General features: G+C 34.6%; 1 protein-coding gene across 1 annotated transcript in view; it reads left to right on the forward strand.

The window, feature by feature from the left end:
* Positions 1-872: 872 nt before the first annotated feature.
* Positions 873-27194, forward strand: part of LOC124363087 (endoribonuclease ZC3H12A-like) — a 67848-nt gene continuing 41526 nt past the window's right edge. Inside the window, exon 1 of the mRNA XM_046818188.1 lies at positions 873-1211. Within this exon, the coding sequence (XP_046674144.1) occupies positions 996-1211 (216 nt within the window). The 5' untranslated portion in view covers positions 873-995. The remainder of the gene's footprint in view (positions 1212-27194) is intronic.

Raw genomic sequence — 27194 nt, forward strand, 5'->3', positions numbered from 1 at the left:
CATAGTAATAGTATATTTACATTCACATGAAACAGTAAACACCAATCTCGTGATCATTTGATAACGATCTTTCGTTATTGCAGATGAAAAATCGGTATTAGAAAAAAAACTGTAAGATAATTCAATTATATAAGACTGAAAATCCGTAATCGATCTCATTACTGCACTATTGACAGTGAGTGTGGGAGCGCGGTCGGTAATTGAATTTCCGCCTCATCATGCAGATAGCGTTATTGTGATTGACCTGCAGTCACTTAGAGCACGTTATCAATACAATATCGCTTTGTATTTTTATCTAGAGGAGGTTCTTAAACAAAGTCTAGTAATAAAAGTTGAAAATAATAAATTCATTTCTTAACTAACTAGAAATCATATTGGAAAAATAAAACTAGAAATATAAAAAATTATATTGGAAAATGTTGTATTCCTTTATCTAGTGATACTACAATAGAAATCATGTTTAGTCACTGTGTGTCAGAATTCTTATTTATTGCTTGGTGACAATATTATTTATTAAAACACGATTATTTAACTGTTGTTATAAAAATAGTGCATACATTTATTATTCTAATTTTCCTGAGAATGTATTTTTTTTAACTAGACTTGACATATAGTGTTATTGTTTTCAAAGATATTTTGTTATTTTGTTCTTTTTTAAATTATACTAATACAATAGGACTATAAATAAATATTTTTCTCTCTCTCGATGCATGTCGTGATTAAGCGTAATAAAATTCAAAATTATTTTCTCTTAAAGTACCTATGTGGAAACGTTTTTTTATTTTAATTCATGCATTGGCAACCATGTCACCATATGATTGTAATAAATATCAAATGTATTCAATTCAATTATTTTTCATTCAACACTTCAAAATGGATGTTGTTGTAACGTGAAACAGGTGGTGCCAGTTTAGAATAATATCGAGCAAGTGATTGATATCGGGGAGTTTTAAAATGTAAAGTTTCTAAGATATGGAGGTCAACCTCCCTGAGACATGGATGAATTGAATAAATCACAATTACTTATTCGTGTTAAACGTAAAAAGGTACGTTTAGTCGAAGAAAAATTAGATGAAATACGGAATGTTTTTTCAGTGCGACTTAACAAACAATCAAAAGAGACTTCTAACCCCCGTTTCGTATGGTTTATTATAGAACAAGATAGAAGACTAGAAGATATAACTGAAGAGCTTCTTGTAGCCAAAGTACAGGTATGTCAGATTAATATTTCTTAGAATTGGTGTATGGACAGTATCTTAATTGCATTGAAGAATTTATGACAATTATGGTTAGACTATAGGCTAATGATAATGTAATATTATGATTCCCTCTCCATTATTTTAAGTCTTTTTTAAAAACATTATGAGACATTTCTTTGCTACAAAATTCTTTGAACATTTGCTTGAAATATGAGATGTCTTTTTTTTAAGCTAATCCTTAGTTGAGTTTCAAGAACTTTATTACATCATTCGTTAGGGGGCATGGTTTTTCCCTATTCATAGACTCTTGAGAGAAGAGAATTCATTATTCTGCTCCACGTATTGCCTCAGGACATAAAGACTTTTGCGAGCAGCATAGGTGAATGTTTACTTAAGCCACTTCACAATGTGTGTTGTTTTTTCAACAGGTAAATGATTAAACATTAAATTTTGGAAACCAAAACTTTTTATGTAATGTCGTAAAAGGAACTAGTAGTTGAACGGGCTAATAGTAATGCCTCAGCACAGAGCTGACTGCGGTGCTGTATCCCATGCTGATTGCGACAAACGAAAAACATCCCTCGATATAGTATTGATCAGTAACTTATAATGTAAAATTCCAAAACGCAGACCATTAATGTTCACTAAATATTACAAAATCACCTAATAATATTACAACAAAACAAGAGTGTACTATTCCTCAACTAGAGGACAATAGCCACCTCATTTGTTCCATAATGAAAATTAATGTAAAATTCCATGTCAAACTAAAAACACAATCAGAAAACTTAATAGGAGCAAAAATATCGTCTGCATGTAAAACATTTTCTTCATAGGTAGAAGGTAAATACATTGTTCTAGAAGCTTAACTACCATTACAACATAACTCAATTAATACAAAATGGCTAATGGTAATGACAAAACAAAGAGCAATGTTTTTATTTTTTAATCTACTAAGCAGCAAAATCTGACCAATCATGAATCGGTTAATAATATGTAATAACGGGATGTGCAAATAAGATGTATGTTGGCAAACAAGACCGAGAGCACAGAGGGAAAAACAATCAAACTTCGCCGTAGATGTAGAAACTGTTGAAATGGCGAAGGGGAGACTTTAATAAGCAGCCTACACTCGTTATTCGGTTATTTGTATTGAACAATGCGATATATTATTCAACTTCGATATGTAAAAATCAAACACAATAAAGAGTTTTGATAAATTACCGTAACAAAAAGAATCTTGTAAATTACAGTTTTAAAAACATAAATTTAACACTAACATTACAAAACAACAAAACCAACTATGGCCTAGACTTAGTATTAACGAAACCTTACAATATTTTTATAACTTGCCCAGTTTGATATCAATGAGTAACCGCTTTTGTAGAATGAAGGAAAGAATTCTCCGCATGGGTTATCAGGAACCAAGTCCACTTGTTGAAGTAACTTAAACAAATCTCGTCACTTGTGAGAAATATCTCACATGATTTCCTCATATTCGTCGCCATTTCCAAAGTCTAAAAATATTAGTTAATTCGTGTTGTTTATTGTTTACATTTAAAGTACTATAACTAATAAGTTGGAATCATGTGCTAAGTTAAATAAATTTTAATGTCGAATTATTCCTTCGGATAAAAACATCGAATCATTTGATAAAAACAACCGAATAACGAGTGTAGGCCGCTTATTAAAGTCTACCCATGACGAAAAAAAACCAAATAACTTGTAAGGTATGCTCACATGCCTCACTCCATACAGCATTAGTTTTTATTATGGAGATGTGTTTGGTATTTCCACTCTCACCTCTAAAATTCCTTGTACTTTTTTTGCGTGAAAATTGTTATCTTGATTATCTCTTCGGGTAGAGTACGATAAGCGGACTCGTTCTTTATATCGCTTATTACCATTATCGCTACTTATATATATATAAAACGTAGCTTTTGCGGTCGAAGCGTTCATTCGTAGCAATGAATCAGTTATCATGGCTCAACGTGAATTCCGAACGCGGTTTCAAATTCCTCCTCGTGATTCAGTACCGGACCGCAAGTCTATTGTGCTGTGGGTGAAAAACCCTTCAGAGAAACTGGTTCTGTTGTGAAAAAACGAGGTGGAAGACCTCGTAGTGCTCGTACACCAGAAAACATTAATGCGGTTAGGCAATCAGTTTTGCAGTCGTCTCCTCACCGATCAGCTTGCAAACATGCAGCCGCCCTTTGAATGTCCGACCGTAGCGTTCGTCGAATCCTACACACGGATCTTCATTTCCATCCTTACAAGATGGTTGTTGTCCAAGAGCTATCTCAACGTGATTGGCAGTCGTATGGAAGCGTGTCAAATAATCTTGGAAAGTCTCCCACCAGACGCTGTTGTTTTTTTCAGTGACAAAGCGCATTTCCATCTGTCTGGAAGTGTGAATAAACAGAATTTTCGCTATTGGAGTGAAAACAACCCGAAGGAAATCCATGAGAGGCCTCTTCATAGTGAACGTGTGACTGTTTGGTGCACGTTATCACGATGTGGAATCATTGGCCCTAATTTTTTTTTAAGAGGATGGCAATGTTGTTACTGTGAACTCAAACAGGTATGCCAACATGCTAGCAGAATTTTTTGAACCTGCCCTACAACAGAGGGCTTTCGAGAATGTGTGGTTCCAGCAGGACGGTGCTACAGCACATACTGCCCGAATAGCAATGAACATTTTGAGGCTAGCCAATTGATTTCTCGGGGAGGGGACATTATGTGGCCAGCGCGATTTAACCCCATGTGACTTTTTTCTGTGGAGTTACTTAAAGGCCGAGGTGATCAAACATCGCCCCAGAAACCTGCAAGATCTGAAGCAAGCTATACAGGAGGAAGTTCTGCGCATACCTCAAGCCATGCTCAAGAGAGTCCAAGACAGTTTCAGAATTCGCTTGCAATAGTGTATTGATAACCACGGCCACCACTTATCTGATATTCCTTTTTAAAAGAAAGTAGAAAAAAAACTTCCCATGTCATAGAATAAGTTAAAATGAATAAATTTGTTTTTTTTTTTTTTAAACTGTGGTTTTTATTAGCATTTAAAAATAGGGAGGTTATTTTGCCAGCATCCTGTATATCGAATAACAGAACTATCAATCGATATCAACGTATCTGAAAATACTATTAAAGTTAGCCTACATGTTTAAAAAATTAATAGAAATACCTACTCGTAGTTTAAACAATCACGTAATGTCATAAATTATAAGGGGCCAAACGATAAAACTAAGACAGGTGGTATGAAAAATTACTTTTAAATAACAAAGAAAATGTAACTACAAAACGAACATCTTTATAAAGAGAAAGACACAGTACATCATCTTATAGTGTTATTTTGAATAGTCATTTAGTTTCTAAAGTTAACTATAGTTACTTATAGACCAAATTGTGTTTAGAATATATGATAATGCATCTACTGTTGGTGCAGACGATTTAGTTATTGTTCAAATTAATTACTATTGGTTAATTATATCGATCTGTATAATAATTAAAAATGTAGTTTGATAATACTGATATAAAAACCCGGTCTGCTTATCGTACTCTACCCATCCCTTCCACTAATGTCTAACTCCTCCTTAGCTTGTTATCCCTCCCATATGGAAAACCATAGACTCTCCTCGGTCTCCAGATTGGTGGACTAGTATATAAACTGAATTTATAACATTCAATTTTTGATCATAGCCGCCTAAACTTTTTTCCTGAAAAATCAATACATACTATTCTAAGAAATTGATACAAATGGAGGTACTTTCTGATTAAACGGAAAGCCACCTATTCAAAAGCACGCTGCACATACTGTGTGACTAGTGTGGTTAGGCGATTCAGGTTTTACTAACCTAACCGTTAGTATTTATTGTGTAAACTGCCCATCATAAGTTGCTAAATCCCAATTATTATTGGTGGCCTCCGTTTAATCAGAAAGTACCTCTATTTGTATCAATTTCTTAGAATAGTATGTACGGTATTGATTTTTCAGGAAAAAAAGTTTAGGGGGCTGTGATATCCATCTATTGAACAAAAATTGAATGTTTGAAATTTAGTATATTATCGGTGGCCTCCGTTTTTAATCAGAAAAAGTACCCAAATGGTTTAAGATCATGTAGAAAATGTGGCTAACTAGTGTGAGCGTTATCCAAAGGTTTAATTGTCTTATAATATATAATACAGCTAGACCATAATATATAATCTATTTTTTCTTAAACAGTGGCATAGGCTCATTTTACACTTTTACTATTTAACAATGTGCTACATGTGAAATAGAACTGAATTTATTTTAGTATGCTGGAAATACATCCTCAATTACGCAGACCATAACATGGTCTGTAGCCTATGTACAATATTGATCACACAGTGATCTGTAAGATGATTATATAATGTGCTGTGTAATGTACAGTAGCCAACAAAAGAAAAATTATTGAACTGCGACAAAAACTTATATAATAATACTAGTGATACTAGTAGAACCCGCCTTTATTGCTCTACAATCTGCAGATGTTTTAAAATGTTTTGTAAGGCTGCTTGCTTTTTCCAAAAGCATTGGAGGTTGTACTGTACTAAGTGGGAATGTAATACAAACAACGGGCAGGTCCTGTTGATTTTGGACGGGCATGTCTAGTTCACGCATATGTCTTGGAAGATTTTTTTGTGAAAGTAGGAGAGGGGTGTCTTCTGGGTACCTACACTAATCCAAGTCAATTAAGGGAAAAAAAATCGAGAAGCTCAATTAATTTTAAAAACTGTTATTACCCAATTATAAGAGTACTTCCTTAAAAGTCTCCACCCTTGCCCTTGAAGCTTTCCCCAATTCCACCCTTCTTTGAATGTTCAAGTTCTGAGGACAATGATCATAGCTCCGTTTACAACTATATTACTATATTGTTAAAGGTTGCAATATAAGTTAACTGACTGTATATAAAGCACAATTTAAATAAAAGTTTAGAATGTGAACTATTAAATTGTACTAATACCATATGATTGTACTATTTTGTTCACAAATTTATTCATTTTGCTATTTTATCCTTGCCATCATGGTTACTCCTAAGACCAATGTAAAAATATTATTTACAAATGCTTAGACAAATCACATAGAGTGACATGCATCTTCATCAAACTGTCGTCTTGTATAGAAATGCATCATGCAAAAGTCTATATAGGACAGTTTGTTTTAAAAGTGTTCGGTGAAAGTGCTGAAATTCCATTGTATCTTTTTTAACCTCTGTAACCAATAAATCTAAAAACAAGTCTTGATAGGTAATGAAAATGTGCTTTTTGATGATGAATGCAGCAGAAATTATTTTTCTCTATGTAATGCGTTCTAAAATTAATTATTTATTTATTAAATTTTTAGTTTTACTCTTTATTCACAACAAATTTAAATTGTATCTACTCTATCTGGAGAAATATAAGCTTCAACTTGAGGATAGTTACTATACCTCATATTCACACCCAACCTACTTTGAACTTTTAAAAACATTGTTCAGAAATTAGCAAAAAGTGATGAGCTCAACCTCCGAACTGGCAATTGACATTATAATTTGAAATTCCAAATTGAATCAACCCTTCCTACCATAGCTAAGTTATATGTAGACATTATAATGTTGATCCACGTCAGTTTGGTAGTGGCAATTGACATTGTAATGTCGATCTGACACGCACGTGTTTTGAGAGTTCATATAGTACATAAATCATCATTACCACCACTATTTATATACCATTTCAAGCAGAAAGAATTGTCGATTTCAATGGTGATATTTGTTTTGCTTTTTTGGCAACAGTGGTCATAAAACTTGCAAGAAATATTGTCTTCATCTAGCCATTTTTAAATTGGTGATATATTATGGGTATGGTTTATCATGTTTGTTTATAACTTTTTTTTAGGCTCTCATTTCAATAATGTTCCAAAACTTTGCTGAAAAGGTCATCTGGTAGGTGTTTCTAACTTGTTGACCTGTCAGACTCAGACAACCTAGGCCTTGACAGTGACATCTAGGTTTCCTTTAATGCTTTCTGGAACCTCAAACTAAGCTAATATTTCAGCAAAAGCTCAAAGTTAGTATTTATTTATTCTAAAATTAATGTAATCAGTGAAATATTTCTATATAAAAATTTGCATAAGTAGAAACTTTTGATTTGTTTGAAAACCTGTTGCTTTTACCATTTTACGCCTATGCACCTGCGAGCCTATATTTGCAGGGTATCAGATAATGATTTAAAATTATTTTGCAGTGCACCTAATTCTCTAAGTTTTTGTATATTTTGGAACATTTAAGTTAGTGTACAAATTGTATTTTTGCTAATTAAAAAAATGTATAGTACCCATAGTAACAATTTTTGGGTATGTCCCACCATTTATTAAATAAAAATACTAAGAAATTAGTTATTAATTAATTTATTGTTTTGTATTGCATGCAATTCGGTAAATTATGGAAACATTTAGTGTATGAATGATATTTTTTGTACATTTTTGAAAATAATCATATTCATAGTAAAAAAATGTACTATTTGTGCTTTTTACAACATATTTAATTTTTCTACAAGGGAAGCTGGGTATTATTATATATTTCATGAAACTATATAAAACAAAAAATAAATTGGCTATTTCAAATTCTAATATTTATTATATTATCACACTTTACCAGATGCAGTCCCACCACTTTAAAAAAGGTTTATTGTAGGCATTTTCTTATAGTATATGCATAATGTTTTTATACTACATCCATATTTTCGTGAAAAAATAATGTATTACTCATATAGGTTTATAGTAAAAATGTGTTTTTTACAAAATGTTTAAAGCACTGGTACAGAACACTCTGCACCAGTGAAAAATGGTCTGCCATCTGAGGAAAGAATTACTGCCATTTCCAGAGTTCAAAAAGTATGTATTATTGTGAATGATTTTTTAACTTTCTTGTTGACTGAGATTTGAACAACTAGTAATGAAGCTGTAACAAGTATTTGCGATACTATTTGCGATATTAAAATAACTTATTCTTGTTCACATTATGAAACAGCAGTATTACTCGCCAGTATAAACGTTGTGAAGTTCAAATTTATTCAGCATCATATCCACAAGTTTAGAAAATTTGAATAGTCATTTGGCATTAACTACTTGAGCAGGTAATAATTTTACTGTCCTTGACTATCTTGAATCTTAGATTTTGAAGGCTATTTCCAAGGATTCCCCAACTTGAAAAAAACCTTGATGTGGCTAGGACTGACCACAAGCACTTCTCTCTCAGAGTGTACGTGTACGTATTTCATAACTGACCACATACCCGACCTGTTTGTGTTTAGTCAATGGTTCAAGGCTTTGAGTTTGTTGGAGGTATAACAATAACTTTTCTTGCTCATTTTTGCTTTAAAAATATTGAAATTTCCACAGCATGATGTTTGATTATTCTTTGAATTTTTTGTGATACCAGTTTTCAACATTTTGATATATTATCTTATGGAGATGTTATCTCAAATTTCATCAAGTAACATTTCCACTAAGTTGATAAACTGGGTTAGTTTATACCTTTTGGTTTATGTAACATGCAGATTTCTTTAATACGTATTTTAGTTCTGTTTGCTAGTTTTTTGCTCATTTTGCAATATCGTGGTATCGTGGTCATCTTCTAATAGATTCCAAGATGGTTTTCTCAAAACATGCAATCAGTGTTTTGAAATCCTAAAAATTTTGAAAAGACTTGTGTATCACCATGTTTTTAAACAATAAAGATTATTGACTGACTAGAGCATATGTAACAATCAAGCCTGTTCTAGCCAATCAATCCAGAGGAAATTTCTGTCATGAATGTTCTTAAAGTGTATGCAGCTTAGTGGAGGGAATAGGTAAAAAGACCTTTTTCTTCATGGCTTTCAACTTTTATTGTGGCAGATTTATTTTTCTTTAGAGTTCTGCATGGTCATGATGTATCAGCAGGAGATATAGGTCCAAGGGTTGTGGAATGTAACTTTGCGATGAGATCCGCCAGCTATCTAATTTTGGAGTATGTAACCCAGTAGTCACATGTATAGTCACTTGGATCAAGTTAGAAAAGGTTGACAATTTGCTTGTAAGTTACAGCTGCCATTCGTAATAAGTTAATGACTCTCAAAGTTATTATATTGGTTCCAGTGAACTACTTGTATGACCAATAATGTTTAGACTTTTGACTGTGGGCACCAGAGTCTTTGTGCATAAATATGACCATTACCCGTATCCCCTGTAAATTCTATCTTTGATTATATTAGTTACACAATAGATAACCCACCCAATGCTGTAATTTGAGGCGGAATATCGACCACTTGTGCTGCTTTCTGTGGAGTGAGGGCTCAAGTAGCGAATATTTGAATGGTACTGTGGTGCGTCCTCATTGCCGTGAAGTGAACTTCTCTCGTATTTTCTTTCTGATTCACTTCATTGATGGAATAACAGTTGGATAACCTGGTGCCTCTGTTCTCAGGGTAGGCTTGCTTGTATTGTAACCATCGTCCGCTCCAAGTGCAGTGCTACTGTCGGTCCCAGTCCCTGTCACCTCTGTGTCACGATTGTGTAACTAGTATAATAAAAAGTTCTGTAATAATTTATCCACTTAAAGTATTGGCTGTGATAAAATCAATGCGTTTCGTCTGTGTGGAAAGGTTTTATTCTAAGTGGTACAACCTACTGAAAGCAATTGGAAAATGGCCTCGTAATCAGTGTGCTGAAATAATAAAATATTATATTAGGAATATAATTTTAATAATAATCAGTCATGTTACATGGATTCTCGGTTTTAACAACAGCTTAAAAGCAAGTAATAGGATAAATTAGAAGTGATAAATGTGTTTTGAAGTAAATCCACCCAAGGGGCAATCCCGTGGTAAAGGTAAGAGTAATGTAAAGGATAATACGTGTTTGTCGATCTGATCCAGCACCTTATAGCGATCAGTACAACGGCACGGCGGATGCGACGTAACATATGGAAGTTTAGTAAACAACGATCCAAAACCAAAATGGTACTGGTACCCTACCTTCTTAATTTTTGAACAGTAGATTATTGTGACACTCTATCAGGGAATAATAATGACATAATCCGATTTTTGTGGTTTTAAAATTGCCTTCTTGTTGTGGGGGTATCTCATACAGTTTAAATATGATGGATGGCAACTAAGAAATCCTATCCAAAATTGTGATCATTTTAAATTTAAGGAGAGGAATAAATCATTAGAACTGTTCATAGTGCTTGGGGGGATGGGGAAGGGGGCATCATGTTGTAACTCACAACGACTACTACAGATTATGTTATTAATAGTCCGTGTTTATTACGGCGTTGAAAAATATTGTGCCTTTAAAAGATCAAGATATCCATTCTGTATGACTCGCTAATTTACGTGTTTATAACGAGAAAAAGGGCTTTGGGTTTGATAACGAAGTTAATTAGCCGAAATTACTACTGGTGAAAAATCCTTGGGTTTTGAGACTTTTTTTAACTCCATGATACGTTGACCACGAACCAGACGCGCGGTCCATTTGCCGTAGTATTGCAACCGCCGGTGAATGATCGCCACTATTATGTTCTGGTTAAGAGCGACGAATACCCTTACAAACATGTGTAAACCTATTTATTTCCAACCTGTAGAAATAAGATTATTGTTGAATAGAATCTGTCTAAATTTGCATTGCTGATTGGTTGGATGCATTTATAATCACGCTTCCAGAAAACAGTGATATAGGTTTCCCGAAGACGAAGAGTACCACTCTACAAATATGCAGGGAAAACATGGTATTGTTAGTTAACTATGGTTAGTCCGCACATGCATTAATTCTGACCGGCCGCCAGGGTGTGATTCGCTCGGGGTGGAGTAAAATCAGTTCAATCCAAAAATAGTTTTAGTTTTGGGCAATATATGCTTTCTCTCCCAAGGTTAGTTCACAGCCTTGTCAATTACACCCGGACCGTTTTCACCGTCTTCTGTATAAATTAGGTCTGGACTACGAGTGTCAGAACCTTAAACGTGCTTTATTTCTGGTTGCCCCGTTTAAACATACGGTAGTTAAACTTCAAACACTTTCACGCTCTAATTTTTAATCGTAGAATTATGAGATATATCTCATCTCAGACAAATTTTGGTCATTACAAAGCCAAACGCTTTATAATTTCTCGACGTTTTATTGATTATTTAGAAAAAATCTTAAACATTTTTCTAATTCATTATTGAAATGCTCAAAAAGTATACACTTTACAAGAAAGAATTGAAAAGTATCATCGTGCATTTAAAATGAGACTTTTCCCACGGCGCGGTACGATAAAAAAGGGCGTGAAAGTGCACGAGGTTTAACATCGTTTTTCTTAAGGGAAAAAACTCAAGATCTCTTCTGTACAGCCGGTTCTTAAAGTTTTAAACTTTCAGTATTTATTATTTTATAAAAAAATTAAATTATCTTACCAGTTATTAGATTATGTTACCTAGAAAAGCAAATGTTATGTAGTAAAATTGTAGCTTACTTTAAAATTAAAATTAAAATGAAGTAAACGTTTTTTTTAATGCCCAGTCACTATTACATAATGAGTTTTGTGATAACGCAAGAAGATGCTATGAATGGCCTCCATTCTTTTGGTGCCCATGAAATGTGGAAAATCGTTTCTAGATTAAACCCAAAATCTAGCTGTACAGAGGGGAATTAGTAATGAATTAAAAGAATCGGTAACGACAATGTCATTGTACTTTATACTCTTGTACATAGGGTTTGACTTTGTGACCAGACATGTGAACTAAGCCGCTGAACGCCTTCAACGGGCTAGTAGTGATAGAAAAAAATATGAATGAAGTACTGAGTGATTTATATTAGACAGGGACAAATGCTACGAAGTGAGATGGAAAATATAATATACAACAAATTGCTGTTTAATCTGATATATTGAACTATCTATCGTTTGGAAGGTTTGGTCCAAATTTTCCAAATATTTTCTGTTGTATCTTACTTAATACATAAATATTGAAAAACAAAATTCAACCCTGTCGTCCATCCTCCATGATGAAATAAGAGGTGATAAGATTTGAACTTCTACCAAAGTCTAATCCTAGATCCATCACGGATTTTACTTTTTCCTATAAATGATACTCGATGTATATAATAACATCATAGTAAAGTAAAGTAATATAACCTAATCTCATTTCACCAGGCGAAGTGAAGGCTAAGAAGCCCTCTCTAACACAACCTGGGAACCAACGGCTTAGAGGTGACTTCCGAACCACCACCAACGGCCGGGTAGGCGGGCTGCTTGCAAGTACAGGATCGCTCAACGGTCAACCATTCAAGCAGAAGCCACGCTCGACATTGCTTGATCTCGTTATCTCGCGATAACCGCCGTACCCGCTACACTGCGCCATTAGCAATAGTTATCGTGATTTGAAGGCAGGATGAAACTGTTATAAATCTGTTCATAAAAATTCTTTTTTCTATGACACTTTAATTGCTGAAATAGAAATGGAAACCAAGTACCACAGCCTTTATGATTGTTTAACCGAAATTAGAAAGAATTTGTAGTTTTCGATCGGTCTGACACTAACGCCTCTACCATCAGTACGGGGCAACACCTTAGCACTGCTGACGACGAACGTAAGACATCTCTCGAGATAGTATCACGTGACATAATCAAGTCTAGGGGGTCCTGATCACAAATGCCGGAGAGAGCTAACTAATATTATAACTCATTTACATGAACATATTGCCCCACTAATGTAATAAATAGTGTTTGGAGCCCCCAGAATCAGGATCCAATTCACATGTGACTGCAGTGTTCGGTTTCAGTGGGTGACGCGATGTGAGTCACGGGGTCAGAGCAGACGGAAGCGACATCTAGGGGAAAGTCTACAGATCCGGCACTCTTTTGTTTACCTGTAGCCACTGCCAGAGCCGCAGTCGAGCTCCTTTCCCCGTCAGTACATCCTCCTCCCATTGTCATCTCATCCTTGAGGCTTCGTGTTCAAATTTCTCTCTGGGAACCGAACGTTTTGGCTGCTTTCTTTCCAGGCGTCGTTATCCGCATCCGGCAGTGGCCGGGGGCGATCCACAAAGCAGAGCTCGGCCTTCTGAATATGAATGACGTTTTCTCCTAATTCGTTACTAATGATTCGGGGCTGGGGAATTTCCTAGACCCTTCCAGTGACGTGGTCAGAAACGTTATCAAGCCGCATCTTCCCGAAAATATCCAATTAATATTTACGCCCTGCTTAATATCGGATTGAAAATCACATGGACTCTTAAACTACCTTACAATACCTGCCCAGCTATAATACATGTTGCTAACACCTCCACTGCGGCTATATCTTAAATGATGATCAGTGTTTTAATAAGACAGCAAGCCTACTAGGGAGTCTGTCGCAGTCAACTACTGTACGATACTTGTCCAGCTATAATACTCGTAGTTTACCGTTAAGTTTATTCGACACCCACACTCTATCATAGTTACCACAAGAAATAAAGTCACAATTTACACGTTTTTATGATTACTACGACACTAAAAAGCCTCTCTGTACTAGTGTCTCTATTGGGAGTTTGTAGGCTTGGTAACCAAGGGCGACTCAGGGCCGTACCTAGAATTTTATTGGTTGGAGGGGATATATATGAACAACGGTGTATAGGCTACTACATAATCACTGTTGTGTATAGTAATTATAATATCAATAATTCTGTAGTAAACATTATTTCTACAATTAATTAAAATGTATAGTTAGAATAAGTATAGTTAGAAAGTATAACTTTATCCCCCATGCCTTCGCCTCTCTCAGTACGCCCCTGGGGAACCTAACTCCTTTTTAGCACTCAAGGTTTTGTTATATATGGACAACATGATATTATGTGGTAAAGGGTTGAATTTATACAATTATGAGTCAGGAGTATTGTCGACGGTGGGGAGGGGGGGGCTGCGCCAGGTAAGACTGGCTTTGGTATGACCGTCGTTTATGACCACTTTTATAATAGTATTGTCCACCACAACCTCGCTGTTACAACTCAATCGATTCATAGAATGCTGACACAAGCTCATGAGGAATATAGAATATTCTTTGTTTTTTTTTTTTTTTTTTTTTTTTTTTTTTTTTTTTTTTTTTTTCAAAACCAGTCCGGTACTCTATACAGGGTGTCCCTCGAGTAACCCGTAACCCGACAAACTTCTCAGGTGGTTTTCTCTTATAAAAATAACGAAAACGTTCATATAAACATATGACCGAAAACGCTTTGTTATATAGCGAACTTTGTTATATGTATTATAGCGAACTACGGGTAGCGAAAGATTTCGCCCGCCTTTTTGGGAAAATGCGGAAATAAAGCGATACTAATGTTTTTATGCCGTAAAGATAGTTGTTAAATTAAATAAAATACGTCCCAGACCTAAGATATCAGACAAAATATGAACAATTCTGTCTCGAGAAACATGTACTTTGTTTACATTTTAAGTACATTAACTTCATTAAACACGCAAACTTTTTAACCAAAACTTTTACATAATTTAATTCCGAAACGAATAATGTAAATATGCTAATAATAAACAAACTCAAAGTTTAAAAAATTAAATGCTTAATTAAATCAACACTTACGAAAAAAGAGACAGAAAATGCAATATATGTTTATCTACGTTATACATATGTACCTACGTTCTTCGTAAAAACAAAACATTTGATGATGTTTTTTTTCAGTCAAGTAAACAGTTGCAACGAATTTACAGTATAAAACATTGTAGATTGAGAAACAAGATTTAAAACAAATACAGCGTCAATTCAAATGCTTTTAGTTTATTGAAAATCGAGAGTTGGCAACACTGCTGCAACAATACCTGAACACAAGTTATTATTACACAGCTGTCCAACAATTCAGCTGTTGCAGTAACTCGTCTATTATCTTTGGTTTGTGCAGTGTATGTGTATTATTGTATTATTTGTACTTTATTCGTGTTTTTTTAACAAGATGCCATTTACATTTTCAAATCAAAAGTACGCAGACATTGTTTTTCGTCTATGGTTTTGTCAATAGAAATTTGGACTTCTTTCATTATTTCGATTCCGAAGAGAATAATGGAAAATAGGTTAATAATAAACAAACACAAGGTTAAAAAATAAATGCTTAATTAAATCAACACTTACGAAAAATAAGACAGAAAATGCAATATATGTTTATGAATTGTACGTTCTTCGTAAAAACATTTCATTATGTTTTTGTTTTGTTTTTTCAGTCAAGTAAACAGTTACAACATATTTGCAGTATAAAACATTGTAGGTTGAGAAACAAGATTTAACTTCAATTCAAATTTTTTTAGTTTATTGAAAATCGAGAGTTGGCAACACTGCTGCAACAATACCTGAATACAAGTTATTATTGTACAGCTGTCCAACAATTCAGCTGTTGCAGTAACTCGTCTATCATCTTAGGTTTGTGCAGTGTATCTGTATTATTTGTACTTTATTCAAAGTTAAAAAAAAAAAATATTTAATTAAAACAACACATACGAAAAATAAGACTGAAACTGCAATGTCTTTTTATTAAATGAACGTTCTTAGTAAAAACAAAACATTTAATTGTGTTTTATTTCAGTCAAGTAAACAGTTACAATACATTTACAGTATAAAATATTGTAGGTGTTGAGAAACAAGATTTAAAAAGTACAGCGTCAGTTCAAATGCTTTTAGTTTATTGAAAATCGAGAGTTGGCAACACTGCTGCAACAATACCGGAATAAAAGTTATTATTGTACAGCTGTCCAACAATTCAGCTGCTGCAGTAAGTCGTTTTATCATCTCTGGTTCGTGCAGTGTATGTGTATTATTGTATTTTATTGGTGTTTTTAACGACAAGACGTCATTTCCATTTTCAAATCAAGAGTACTTAAATATTGTTTTCGTCTATGGTTTTGCCAATTGGAATGTGAACTTCTTTCATTATTTTGATTCCGAAGAGAATAATTTAAAATAGGTTAATAATAAAAAAAACACAAGGTTAAAAAATTAAATGCTTAAATCAACACATACGAAAAATAAGACAGAAAATGAAATATATGTTTATTAAATGAACGTTCTTCGTAAAAAAAAAAAATATGAAATCGAGAGTTGGCATCACACAAGAAAAAAGCACATTGCCAAGACAACAAATCTGATTTTTTTTTTTGTGTTCTTTGGGTGCTTATTCTATTATTCTTGTACCTAAACACAAGTTATTATTACACAGCTTTCCAACAATTCAGCTGTTGCAGTAACTCGTCTATCATCTTTGGTTTGTGCAGTGTATATGTATTATTCTATATTATTTATTCTTTATTCCTGTTTTTTAACAAGATGCCATTAAAATTTTCAAATCAAGATTACGCAGACATTGTTTTTGTCTACGGTTTTGCCAACTGGGAATGTTAACTTCTTTCTTTATTTTGATGAGAGGAAGCCATGTCGGGTTACTTGTGGGGATACCCTGTATACTGTTGTTGTTTCACTCCCTTGGAGCAGTATCGCAACGGTAAAGGGTGCCGGGGTGTCTAGGCGTAACACGGAACTGCGATGGAACAATGCGATTGCGTCAGGATCCTTGGCAGAGTGAACGACTCAAGACCTTGTCGGCCGCACCGCTCGGTTCCAAGGCGAACGTCTCTACCGAAATATTATTAATTGTGCACTATACATTTTTAGTGCGACTGAACCGTAATAAATAACTAGGCGCGCCGTTAATTGTTTCTTTACGACAGCATTAGCTAGTTGCGATATATCACACCTGGCCGGCTCCTTCCTTCTCTTTGTGATCCATCAGCTGATTGTATTCCTCCCTCTGTCCGGTAAATCGTGACTTACTTTTCCAGTAAACACGTCGGGAATTTAATGAACTAACTTTGTGAATGGCCCGAGATCATGTCTTTAGTTTCAGGTTCAAGCGAGTTCGTCGTGACCGGGTGGAGGAAAAGGGTCGGTTAGGTACGGGGTTTGTTCCGAACCACGAAAAGGAACCCTTTGGCCTTGGCTACCAATAAAGGACGGCGAATAAAACATCAAAACGGAAAGTTGGTTCAGAGGAAAGTCAAATTAAAATCATTTGTTCTCCAAAAAAATGAACTAAAGATACATTAAAAACTGTTCACTGTCTTTAAAAATAGAATGAAATTAAATATTTTGTTCTTAAAACGTAAAGTGTAAAATAAGTTTGTACTAATTATTCTATTATTTGAGAACTATAACCACGTGGGCTACAAATCCAATCAATCATTCCAGAAATCCAGAATCAATCATTCAAGAATTTGTAGCGTAAGATATAAAGTAAGTTAAGAAATTGACTTTAGGATAAAGATCTTGAAGTCCGTTGCCACATAATATGTCCGGTTTCGTAAATATTTTAAAATTACTTGTGTGTAATTGTGCTCTTTAAGAGGAAATGTACGTCTCCAAATGTATGTTGTAGGGAAAGGTAGGTGTAGAATGCAAACATACCGTATTTTGGTGATCCATTAAACTTTGAATTTGTAAAAACATCACTACCTATTTATAATTCAAACCAAATAAAGGCTGAAATTTCGGTCCATTTTGGAAAGCAATCCCCACAGAAAAAAACACGCGGAGGCTTAGCAGAACGAGTGTTTACTGCGCGGTTCGATGGCGAGCCGTAGTACTACTATTATAAGTATATGTATTAACATTTCCTCTTAAGTAAATCAAAAGTTCCTTATTAACGAATCTTTAAAGTTCCACTTTGGTTACAAAGCGCTAAAAACCGGCACTTGTTTCGTTGTTATCGACATAAAAACTGGAAGCTGCTTTTTGTAAATACAGTAGTTTGCTTTGTATAACAAAATACAGAAATAAAACAATCTCAATTGTAATGTCATTCCGTTATTGTAGCTCTCTACTGGTTAGTTTTCGGTTAACTTTCAAACTCGGTTAACTTTTATATCCGAGAGTAGGGCAACACTAGCGAATTCTGTTTAGTGGACTGAGATACTGACCTCAATGAGATGTCTATTTTTGGATTTACTTTATCCATACCCATTAACCCTTAAATACTGGCGCCGAGTGTTTTCAGAACCCCCCCCCCTGGTAAATCTATAGACAACAACCTCTAGTCAGTTGACGTCACTGTGCTGCAGTGAAAATAGGGTTCGAAATGCCCTGGAGTGTCCTTAGATCCCCTTGCCCGTAGGGGTTTTTGTTGTTATAGCAAGTTCTCGATGTAATTAATTATCATTATATTTCCAATTTCTATTTTCTTTAAGAGTTTACAGTTTTGGTAATGGCTTAAGAATAGAAGAAATTAAGCCAGAATTAGGCAATATCCCTAACGATATGGAATGAAGTTGATAACTTACTTGTTGAGCCATATCAGTGGTTTCTGACGATGACACTAATTATACTACAGATGACAATGAGGAAGGAAATTGGACGAAATATATCCGGCAGTCTGCAAAGAGGATTTCGCAAGTTCTATTGGAGGAAGGATACACCAACAGAGCAGTTTTGAAACTAAGGGAAGTTCCATGCGGAGTGTAGACAAGGAACAGGGAGACAAAAACAAGTGCTCCCTGTGCAGTATGTAGTAAACCAACGTGGTTAAGCACATGAAAACTTTTTGAAGAGTGCTTGAAACTCGAAGCTGGATCAGAATAAGTACTAATTGTATAAATGTTCTGCAAAAGTAATTAATTAACTAACTATCACCAGTAATACTGCGTACTTTTTATTATATTTTTCTCTCTATTATAAGCAGCGAATTAGGCAAATAAAACAAATGTATACAAAAATAAATGTGTTATATTTTTGTAAACAACGGAGGCATGTTTTAAGTTTCCAAATGTTAGGTAATTGTGTATAGGCTAATTAAAACATACCATTATAAACCAAAAGAAAATATATTTGAATTACTTTTTCAATGTTATTTTACATTTTCATGACGTTAAAAAGGTGGTATCATCTTCATTTTCAAACCAATTTACTGAAAACTGTTACTTTTTTACTCAGAGGTTTAAGGATTGGAGAGAATGCAGGTAAAATATTAAAAAGTCTGGTGAAAATACTTTAAACAGTTATGGAGTAATTAGATACAACCTACATTGTGATAAAATCACATTAATATTTAAACAGGTATCTTGGTACGTTTATTAAACATTTACTAACATGGGATCTGCTAGACCTCAACGCCTGTACTTACGGGTTAAAAGCAATCTGGATCATATGCAGTTGTAGATCTGTGTAAACAACACTGAATGTGAATTGCATTTATTGAGCACGGTTGTAAGGGCGTTAGCATATAAATTCTAATTGTATATCATTATGTTCTAACTGAACTAGTTAAAGAACTTATCAAGAAATAACTAGTTCTTGCGTGTGTGTATGTTCCCGAATTTTCTTTATAATTATGAATCCTTTCATTTTCCTGGCTTAATTATAGAGACAAAATACTCTTTAACATTTTTGAAAACACTAATGCAAAATATAGTATGTGTGTTGTATCTTTCTCTTTTCATACGAATACTAATGATTTCAGACCTAGATAAATTGGAAACAAATAAAAAATTACGTATACAATTTCAATCCGAAAATAGTGACGTAAGCACGTTTCAGATATATTTTTTCAGATTTATTAATCACATCCTAAAATAATTTCAGAAAACATACAGTTTGTTTGCACATTCACATAGATTGCATCAGGATGTCACAAAAGATGATAAACGTCCTATGTTAAACTTTAATATATTTGAAAAACATTATAAATATAAATATGACCATTTAAAACTTTCGTTAACAACATGGCTTAAAATAAAGTGTGTATTTGCGTAAAAATTGGTAATTATATACGTAACCCTCGTATATATACTAAACTATATGTATACCATTGATAGTTTAGTAACTTGTTTTTGTCCACTGCTTCAACATTTCTCTGAATTCTTTCCTACATTATGGAGCTGCCCAATCCCATTATAGATAAAATCATCTAAATCTGTATCTATGGAATAGCCAGATTTTTAACACTGAACAAAATTATATATATTGTCAGAAAATTATAAGTTTTTAATAAAAAGTCACAAAGGATTTTTTTATAAATAAAAAACTTGATTTCTTCCAGTCGTTTTTCATATATAGATGTTGAAAATATCTTTTCTTTACCTTAAGTTGTTTTCATTTGCGACTTATTACACGATCTAAAATGCTTACGATTCCATGTGTATTAGTGAATAATTGTAGGCTATTTAATTTTTCATTCTTCAACAAACATGTATTAAAACACTTACAATCCTCCTACTTACAAGTCACATTATGCCCAAGTGCAATAAAATGCTTGTACTCAACAATTGTAAAAACTGGTGTACCTTAGGGCTCAATACTTGACGCTATTTAATTTCGTCTGTTTATAGATGACCTTCCTAAAAAACGTGAATTCTACAATAACAACCTAACAATTTCTCTTTTCGGGAATAACCAATCCCATATTTAATTATACATTCCATGACCACGTTGTTTACAATATTTACCAGTAAGCTTGCAACATAGGATTTTTCCGACAAACTGTTTGAAATCTGTATGAATAGCAGTAATCAAATATTAAACCATTCATGAATCTTTACATGTAGACCTTTTCGTAAATGGTTACATAAAAAGTATTATGTCTAACAATCCCTCTCAAACACTTAACCAAGAGACCAACGTTTGGTGACCGGGTAGGCGGATTGCTGGCAAAAAGGGAATCGCTCAGAAGAGGTTACCAATTTCAGGAGCAACTGCGTTCGTCGTTGCTTGTGTCGGATATATTGCAACTAGTCGCTGTAAAGTGGGTTGCTTGCAAGCTGAGAATCGGTCAGCGGTTACTAATCCCAAGAGCAGCCTGATTCGAAGTTGCTTGACTCGGATATCCTGCAACTAGTCGCTGTAAGGCTGGTTGCTTGCAAGGAGAGAACTCAACGGTTACCAATCCCAGCAGCAATCTTGTTCGAAGTTGCTTGACTCGGATATCCTGCAACTAATCGCTGTAAGGCGGGTTGCTTGCAAGGAGAGAACTCAACGGTTACCAATCCCAGCAGCAATCTTGTTCGAAGTTGCTTGACTCGGATATCCTGCGAGTAATCGCTGTAAGGCTGGTTGCTTGCAAGGAGAGAACTCAACGGTTACCAATCCCAGCAGCAATCTTGTTCGAAGTTGCTTGACTCGGATATCCTGCGAGTAATCGCTGTAAGGCTGGTTGCTTGCAAGGAGAGAACTCAACGGTTACCAATCCCAGCAGCAATCTTGTTCGAAGTTGCTTGACTCGGATATCCTGCGAGTAATCGCTGTAAGGCTGGTTGCTTACAAGGAGAGAACTCAACGGTTACCAATCCCAGCAGCAATCTTGTTCGAAGTTGCTTGACTCGGATATCCTGCGAGTAATCGCTGTAAGGCTGGTTGCTTGCAAGGAGAGAACTCAACGGTTACCAATCCCAGCAGCAATCTTGTTCGAAGTTGCTTGACTCGGATATCCTGCAACTAATCGCTGTAAGGCTGGTTGCTTGCAAGGAGAGAACTCAACGGTTACCAATCCCAGCAGCAATCTTGTTCGAAGTTGCTTGACTCGGATATCCTGCGAGTAATCGCTGTAAGGCTGGTTGCTTGCAAGGAGAGAACTCAACGGTTACCAATCCCAGCAGCAATCTTGTTCGAAGTTGCTTGACTCGGTTAACCTCCGAGTAGTCGCGCGCTGTTTGAACCTACACCGTCTCTAACTCAGATTCAAAGTCCTAGAACCGCTGTAACGTTGTATTCTTAATCGGTTATACTGCGATAATCGCTGTAACGTTGTATTCCTACTCAGTTATTCTGCGATAACCGCTGTAACGTTGTATTCATACTCGGTTATTCCGTGATAACCGCTGTAACGTTGTATTCCTAATCGGTTATTCCGCGATAACCGCTGTAACGTTGTATTCCTACTCGGTTATTCCGCGATAACCGCTGTAACGTTGTATTCCTACTCGGTTATTCCGCGATAACCGCTGTAACGTTGTATTCCTACTCGGTTATTCCGCGATAACCGCTGTAACGTTGTATTCCTACTCGGTCATCCGCGATAACCGCTGTAACGTTGTATTCCTACTCGGTTATTCCGCGATAACCGCTGTAACGTTGTATTCCTACTCGGTCATCCGCGATAACCGCTGTAACGTTGTATCCTACTCGGTTATTCCCGCAGAAATTTTGTTTGAAGTTGCTATTCCTACTCGGTTATTCCGCGATAACGCGCGCTGTTTGAACCTACACCGTCTCTAACTCAGATTCAAAGTCCTAGAACCGCTGTAACGTTGTATTCTTAATCGGTTATTCCGCGATAATCGCTGTAACGTTGTATTCCTACTCGGTTATTCCGCGATAACCGCTGTAACGTTGTATTCCTACTCGGTTATTCCGCGATAACCGCTGTAACGTTGTATTCCTACTCGGTTATTCCGCGATAACCGCTGTAACGTTGTATTCCTACTCGGTTATTCCGCGATAACCGCTGTAACGTTGTATTCCTACTCGGTTATTCTGCGATAACCGCTGTAACGTTGTATTCCTACTTGGTTATTCTACGATTACCGCTGTAACGTTGTATTCCTAAACTAACTTACTACTCTAAGAGTTCTGAAAAGTTTAAACGTCCATCTTCTTGGTCTCCATTTTCGGTTTAAATTGTGTTTGAATTGTGATTTTTTCTATGAACCAGTTTCAATATTATTTTCATATGTTATTTGTTTTAACTTCTAATCAGATCAACAGTTGTTGAAATGACTAAAGGACTCGTAGTAAATGTTGTACCAGACAGATGTTAAATGTGAGTTAGATACACTATAACGCGTTTATACGAGGTTATGGTATAAATATAATGCTGTATATGTAGCAACACCAATTAATTAATCATAGTTTATCATAACTAAATGTGGTTAATTTAGTTTACTATGGCTGTGAATGTTTACTAACCTCACGGTTCAGTGCGGCCGATTGTACATAACTGTGCAAGGTCATTAAAATATAATGCACTTTGCGGTCAGGTTACGATTGGTTTTATTAGTGTGCAATTAGTGGATTACTTGCAGTAGAAAAGTCAATGAACTTTTTACACCACAGCATCCTTCCAAGAAATACAAATTTATTTTTAGGCCTTTATAATAGTTAGTCAACGTCATAAAGTTTGTGTATTAAACTGTTTACCACAGTGCCACTACCTTACTTTCCATTTAATAAGAATACTGACTACTATTCATCTTTTATCATACAGTTTTTATCTGAGTTGTTTGTTTTGGTGGATGAGGATTGTCACTCTGATTATATCAGATAAGAATTCAGAGGTGGGACAATCATTAGAGATAGGACTCTGTAGATAACCAAGTCAAGTTGACAAAAAATCCCGCTGACTAGTTTTCAGATAAGGGTCGCCCCGTATCTAGGTATTGAAATTGAAATTATCTTGCATTCTACAACAAAACTGTATTTAAATTAAACTAATAAATCACTTATAATGAGTTACTAATTATCAAAGTTACAAATTTTTAATCACAGTTTTTAAAATTGTACTCAAGATTATATTGTTGCAGTCGTGTTTAATTTAAACACACAACATTAGTTACTGTATGTCAATGTAAAATCGTTAGTTCGGTTTACAGGGTTTCTTCTTTGTGAAAGGTCGTTATCGTCTAAAACGGACTGTCGATTTTGTGCAACTCTAGTAAAACATAATGCTTCGTTTAGGCTACATGACTATTTTCACACGTGTTTTGTTAAAAATCAGTCTCCCCTGTAAATTAAATTTTTTTTAAATTTAACTTTTAGTTTTGGACACGAATTTCCTTCGTGAACTAAATAAGGTCCGAAGCCAGAAAACGAAAAAACTCATAAATTGTATTAATATAAAGAAATAAAACTATGAGTTTAGATATTAAACATCCACACTTTCGATTTGATAGGCAATACTTATCTTCCGCGTGTCCAGCTGAGTTAAGTATGAACGTAACTAGGTGAGTAACAGCAAGGACGTTTATATGAAAATGACAAACGAACTGGTAGTACATAATTCGACCGAGATCGAAACAATTTGGAATGTGACTTGTTTTGACTGTATCTGACCCGAGGGCCAGAGACACGGTCCAGCACGGCAGAACAAATCACAACAGAAGCAGAAGTGAACGTATCGCGGACAGACAAGGCCGTCTAGCCGACCGACACTCGGAATGCTAGACGTAGGCTACTTCACTTGGACAATTAATCAATTCTTTACTCGAAAACGGACACACCCAGAGTTGGGCACAGCAGCGGTGCCGTTCGTTGTTACCGCTGCTCCGCTCACTTTCCATTGTCCTCGGCGTTGTGATCTCTCCAGATTCTGTGGGCAACAGGGTCTCTTCCGTTCGCAAGCTTAATATTCTCTATAGCAGGTCCTGTTGTGCCTCGCCGTCTGTCCTTCGGCTAGGCTCCATTCTCGGTAAGTTGGCGAACCTGAGGCGCATGTGACAGACTGGTGGTGTAGTCCTGCATGTTTGAACATGGATTGTAGCTACTACACAAGATGAAAAATTATATGTTACAGCAAGAAAGTTGGAACACTCTATACAACAGAGTGCATGTTGCATGTTGCTGGTCATATTATACTCGTATTGTTATTTTTGCATATGGTTATTTGTCAAACTTTTTAGCACTTTGTTGTTAGTTATTTCTTATCATACACCACAAACTTTTTACTTTTGCTCGTTTTGATATTAACTATGTATTATTGTCTTTGTATTTTTTACCTTTCTGTTGATTATTTGTTAACCAACTTTTATTTCTTACTTATTCGGTGTTTTGTTGATTATTTATTTTTAACACTGTCTGTTTTTTATACAAATAAATATTATTAGTGCTATTGATCGTTTATACTCTTTTTAACTTGATTATGTGCACTACTGGTGTAATTCCGTTGGAAGAATAAATAAATAGATCTACATTATGGAACGATGATAAGATTGAGAACAATTCGCCACAGTTACATATTGCAACAATATATACGACACAAATATATGGTGTTATGCACCTATCTTCAATATAAATCAATACCTTAATTTTTGGTCTTAGAGAAATGGTTTTTTTACCAATACGTAGGCCTTTTTTCAAGCTCGTTTTATACAGTATCTGATTTTGAACAGATCTAATATTTTTAGGAGGGTTAAGTTTAACCCTTTCCGGGCCAGGCGGCAATATATTGCCGCCATAGATCGCGCCTGAAAAAGTGCCAGGCGGCAATATATTGCCGCCTTGATATTCGTCGTTTTCTTAAATAAATACGGCGTCAAATGATTAAAGTGTTATGTTTTTTTTTATTCCCTGGTATATTGGTAGATAATTAATATGAATATTATTTTTATTTTGGAGGTCTATGCATTTTTATTTCGTAATTTTGTCATGTGACATTATCATCTGACTCTATCTATTGTTGTTAATTCTTTATGCTTTAGTGTAATCGTACTATTGTATGCTGGATTCTCCTTTATTATTTTATTTTTTGATTGTAAATATTAGTAGTGTTAGTAGTTACGTGCTTAGCTATTGTGTGTAGTAGTTACAATGACTGACAATTTGCGATCTCACGGGAGTGAAATTGTAAGTAGCATATGTGTAAATAGAAAAAGTGTAAATAAATTTCAAATAAAATTGTGTAAATATTTCTTGGTAAATAGTGTTTTAACTGTATTGAAACTGTTTATGGATCCTCAATCATCTGTTTAACGGTACATCCATAATGTGAATATTTATTTTAAGTTTCTTGCAGTGTAAGAGTCAGTTGCTTTATCACTTGTTGCTAAGTACAATTATGCGTATTTATACAAAATGTGTCATAAAAAATTTATTTATGAGAGAAATAACACAAAATTTTGTATGGCTGTTCCTTTCTAAATGTACAATATAATAAAATAGCTTTCCACGGTAAAATTATTTTTCCTTTTTTAGTTATTTACAAAAAAATAAAAAAATGAAAACTTTTTTATGTAATCTATTAAGTAAACATTTTTTTAAAAATGTTAAATTACTTAAAACTACATCTATATATTTATTTGTTGATAGTATATATCTATACGAGTAATTTGGTGCAACTTTTAGGTCATTCTCTACTTTTTATGAAAAGTTATAAATTTTAATCTAAGAGACTGCAAAATCACCAATTTTAGCCTGGCACTTTTGACTAGTCACAAGGGGATATGATATGTGAAAAAATTTTGCAACATCTCATATTTGGTCCTGGTCCTGAAAGGGTTAAAGATTGATAACGTCACTGAGTCAAGCTCTGTGTCTGCCAAGCGGGACGACAGATCGGCAACGCACTGTGGTTGGTTGTGACGCTAGTGACGTCACAGGAGCTACTACTGTATTGAGCTCACGAGTTGTAGGCGGGAGGCATGCGCACTCCACCTGAACAAACATTTCTAAAAGCATTGCGCATGCTAGACTGAGTAATTTTATTAAGTTTTTTAAAAATAAAATAACAATATATTTTTAACTTGTAATTGCAATACATTATGATAACTTGACTATAGTAATATTTATAATTATTGTTCCCATTTTCTTAAATTGGAACAATTTGTTTCGATAGTATTATTAACCATATTGTTTCGATCATTGTTCTTGCTTTATTTTTGTCTATTAGACTTTTTCCATTGGTTAATAATTTTAATGTAGGTTATTATTGTTATTATTTGTAATACGATTGCAACATTGTTTAGTATTATTAATAATAATTGAAGAAAGCATTGGAAAAAGATGAATTTAATATCACTCGTAAATGAATACACATTTGCCAATGTTAATTTTATTCTTGCAAGGCCTTTCGGATTCAATGATTCCATTTTATTCATTTGTGAAGTTGCCTGATGTTGGAATCATTGATTCCGAAAGGCCTCGCAAGAATAAAATTAATATTGGCAAATGTGCATTCATTTATGAGTGATATTTAATTATTGATTATATTGTTAATTTTAAAGCTATCAATTTATTTCATACGTTTAAGCTACATAC

Source organism: Homalodisca vitripennis, chromosome 5 (assembly GCF_021130785.1).
Source record: "Homalodisca vitripennis isolate AUS2020 chromosome 5, UT_GWSS_2.1, whole genome shotgun sequence".
Lineage (NCBI taxonomy): Eukaryota > Metazoa > Arthropoda > Insecta > Hemiptera > Cicadellidae > Homalodisca > Homalodisca vitripennis.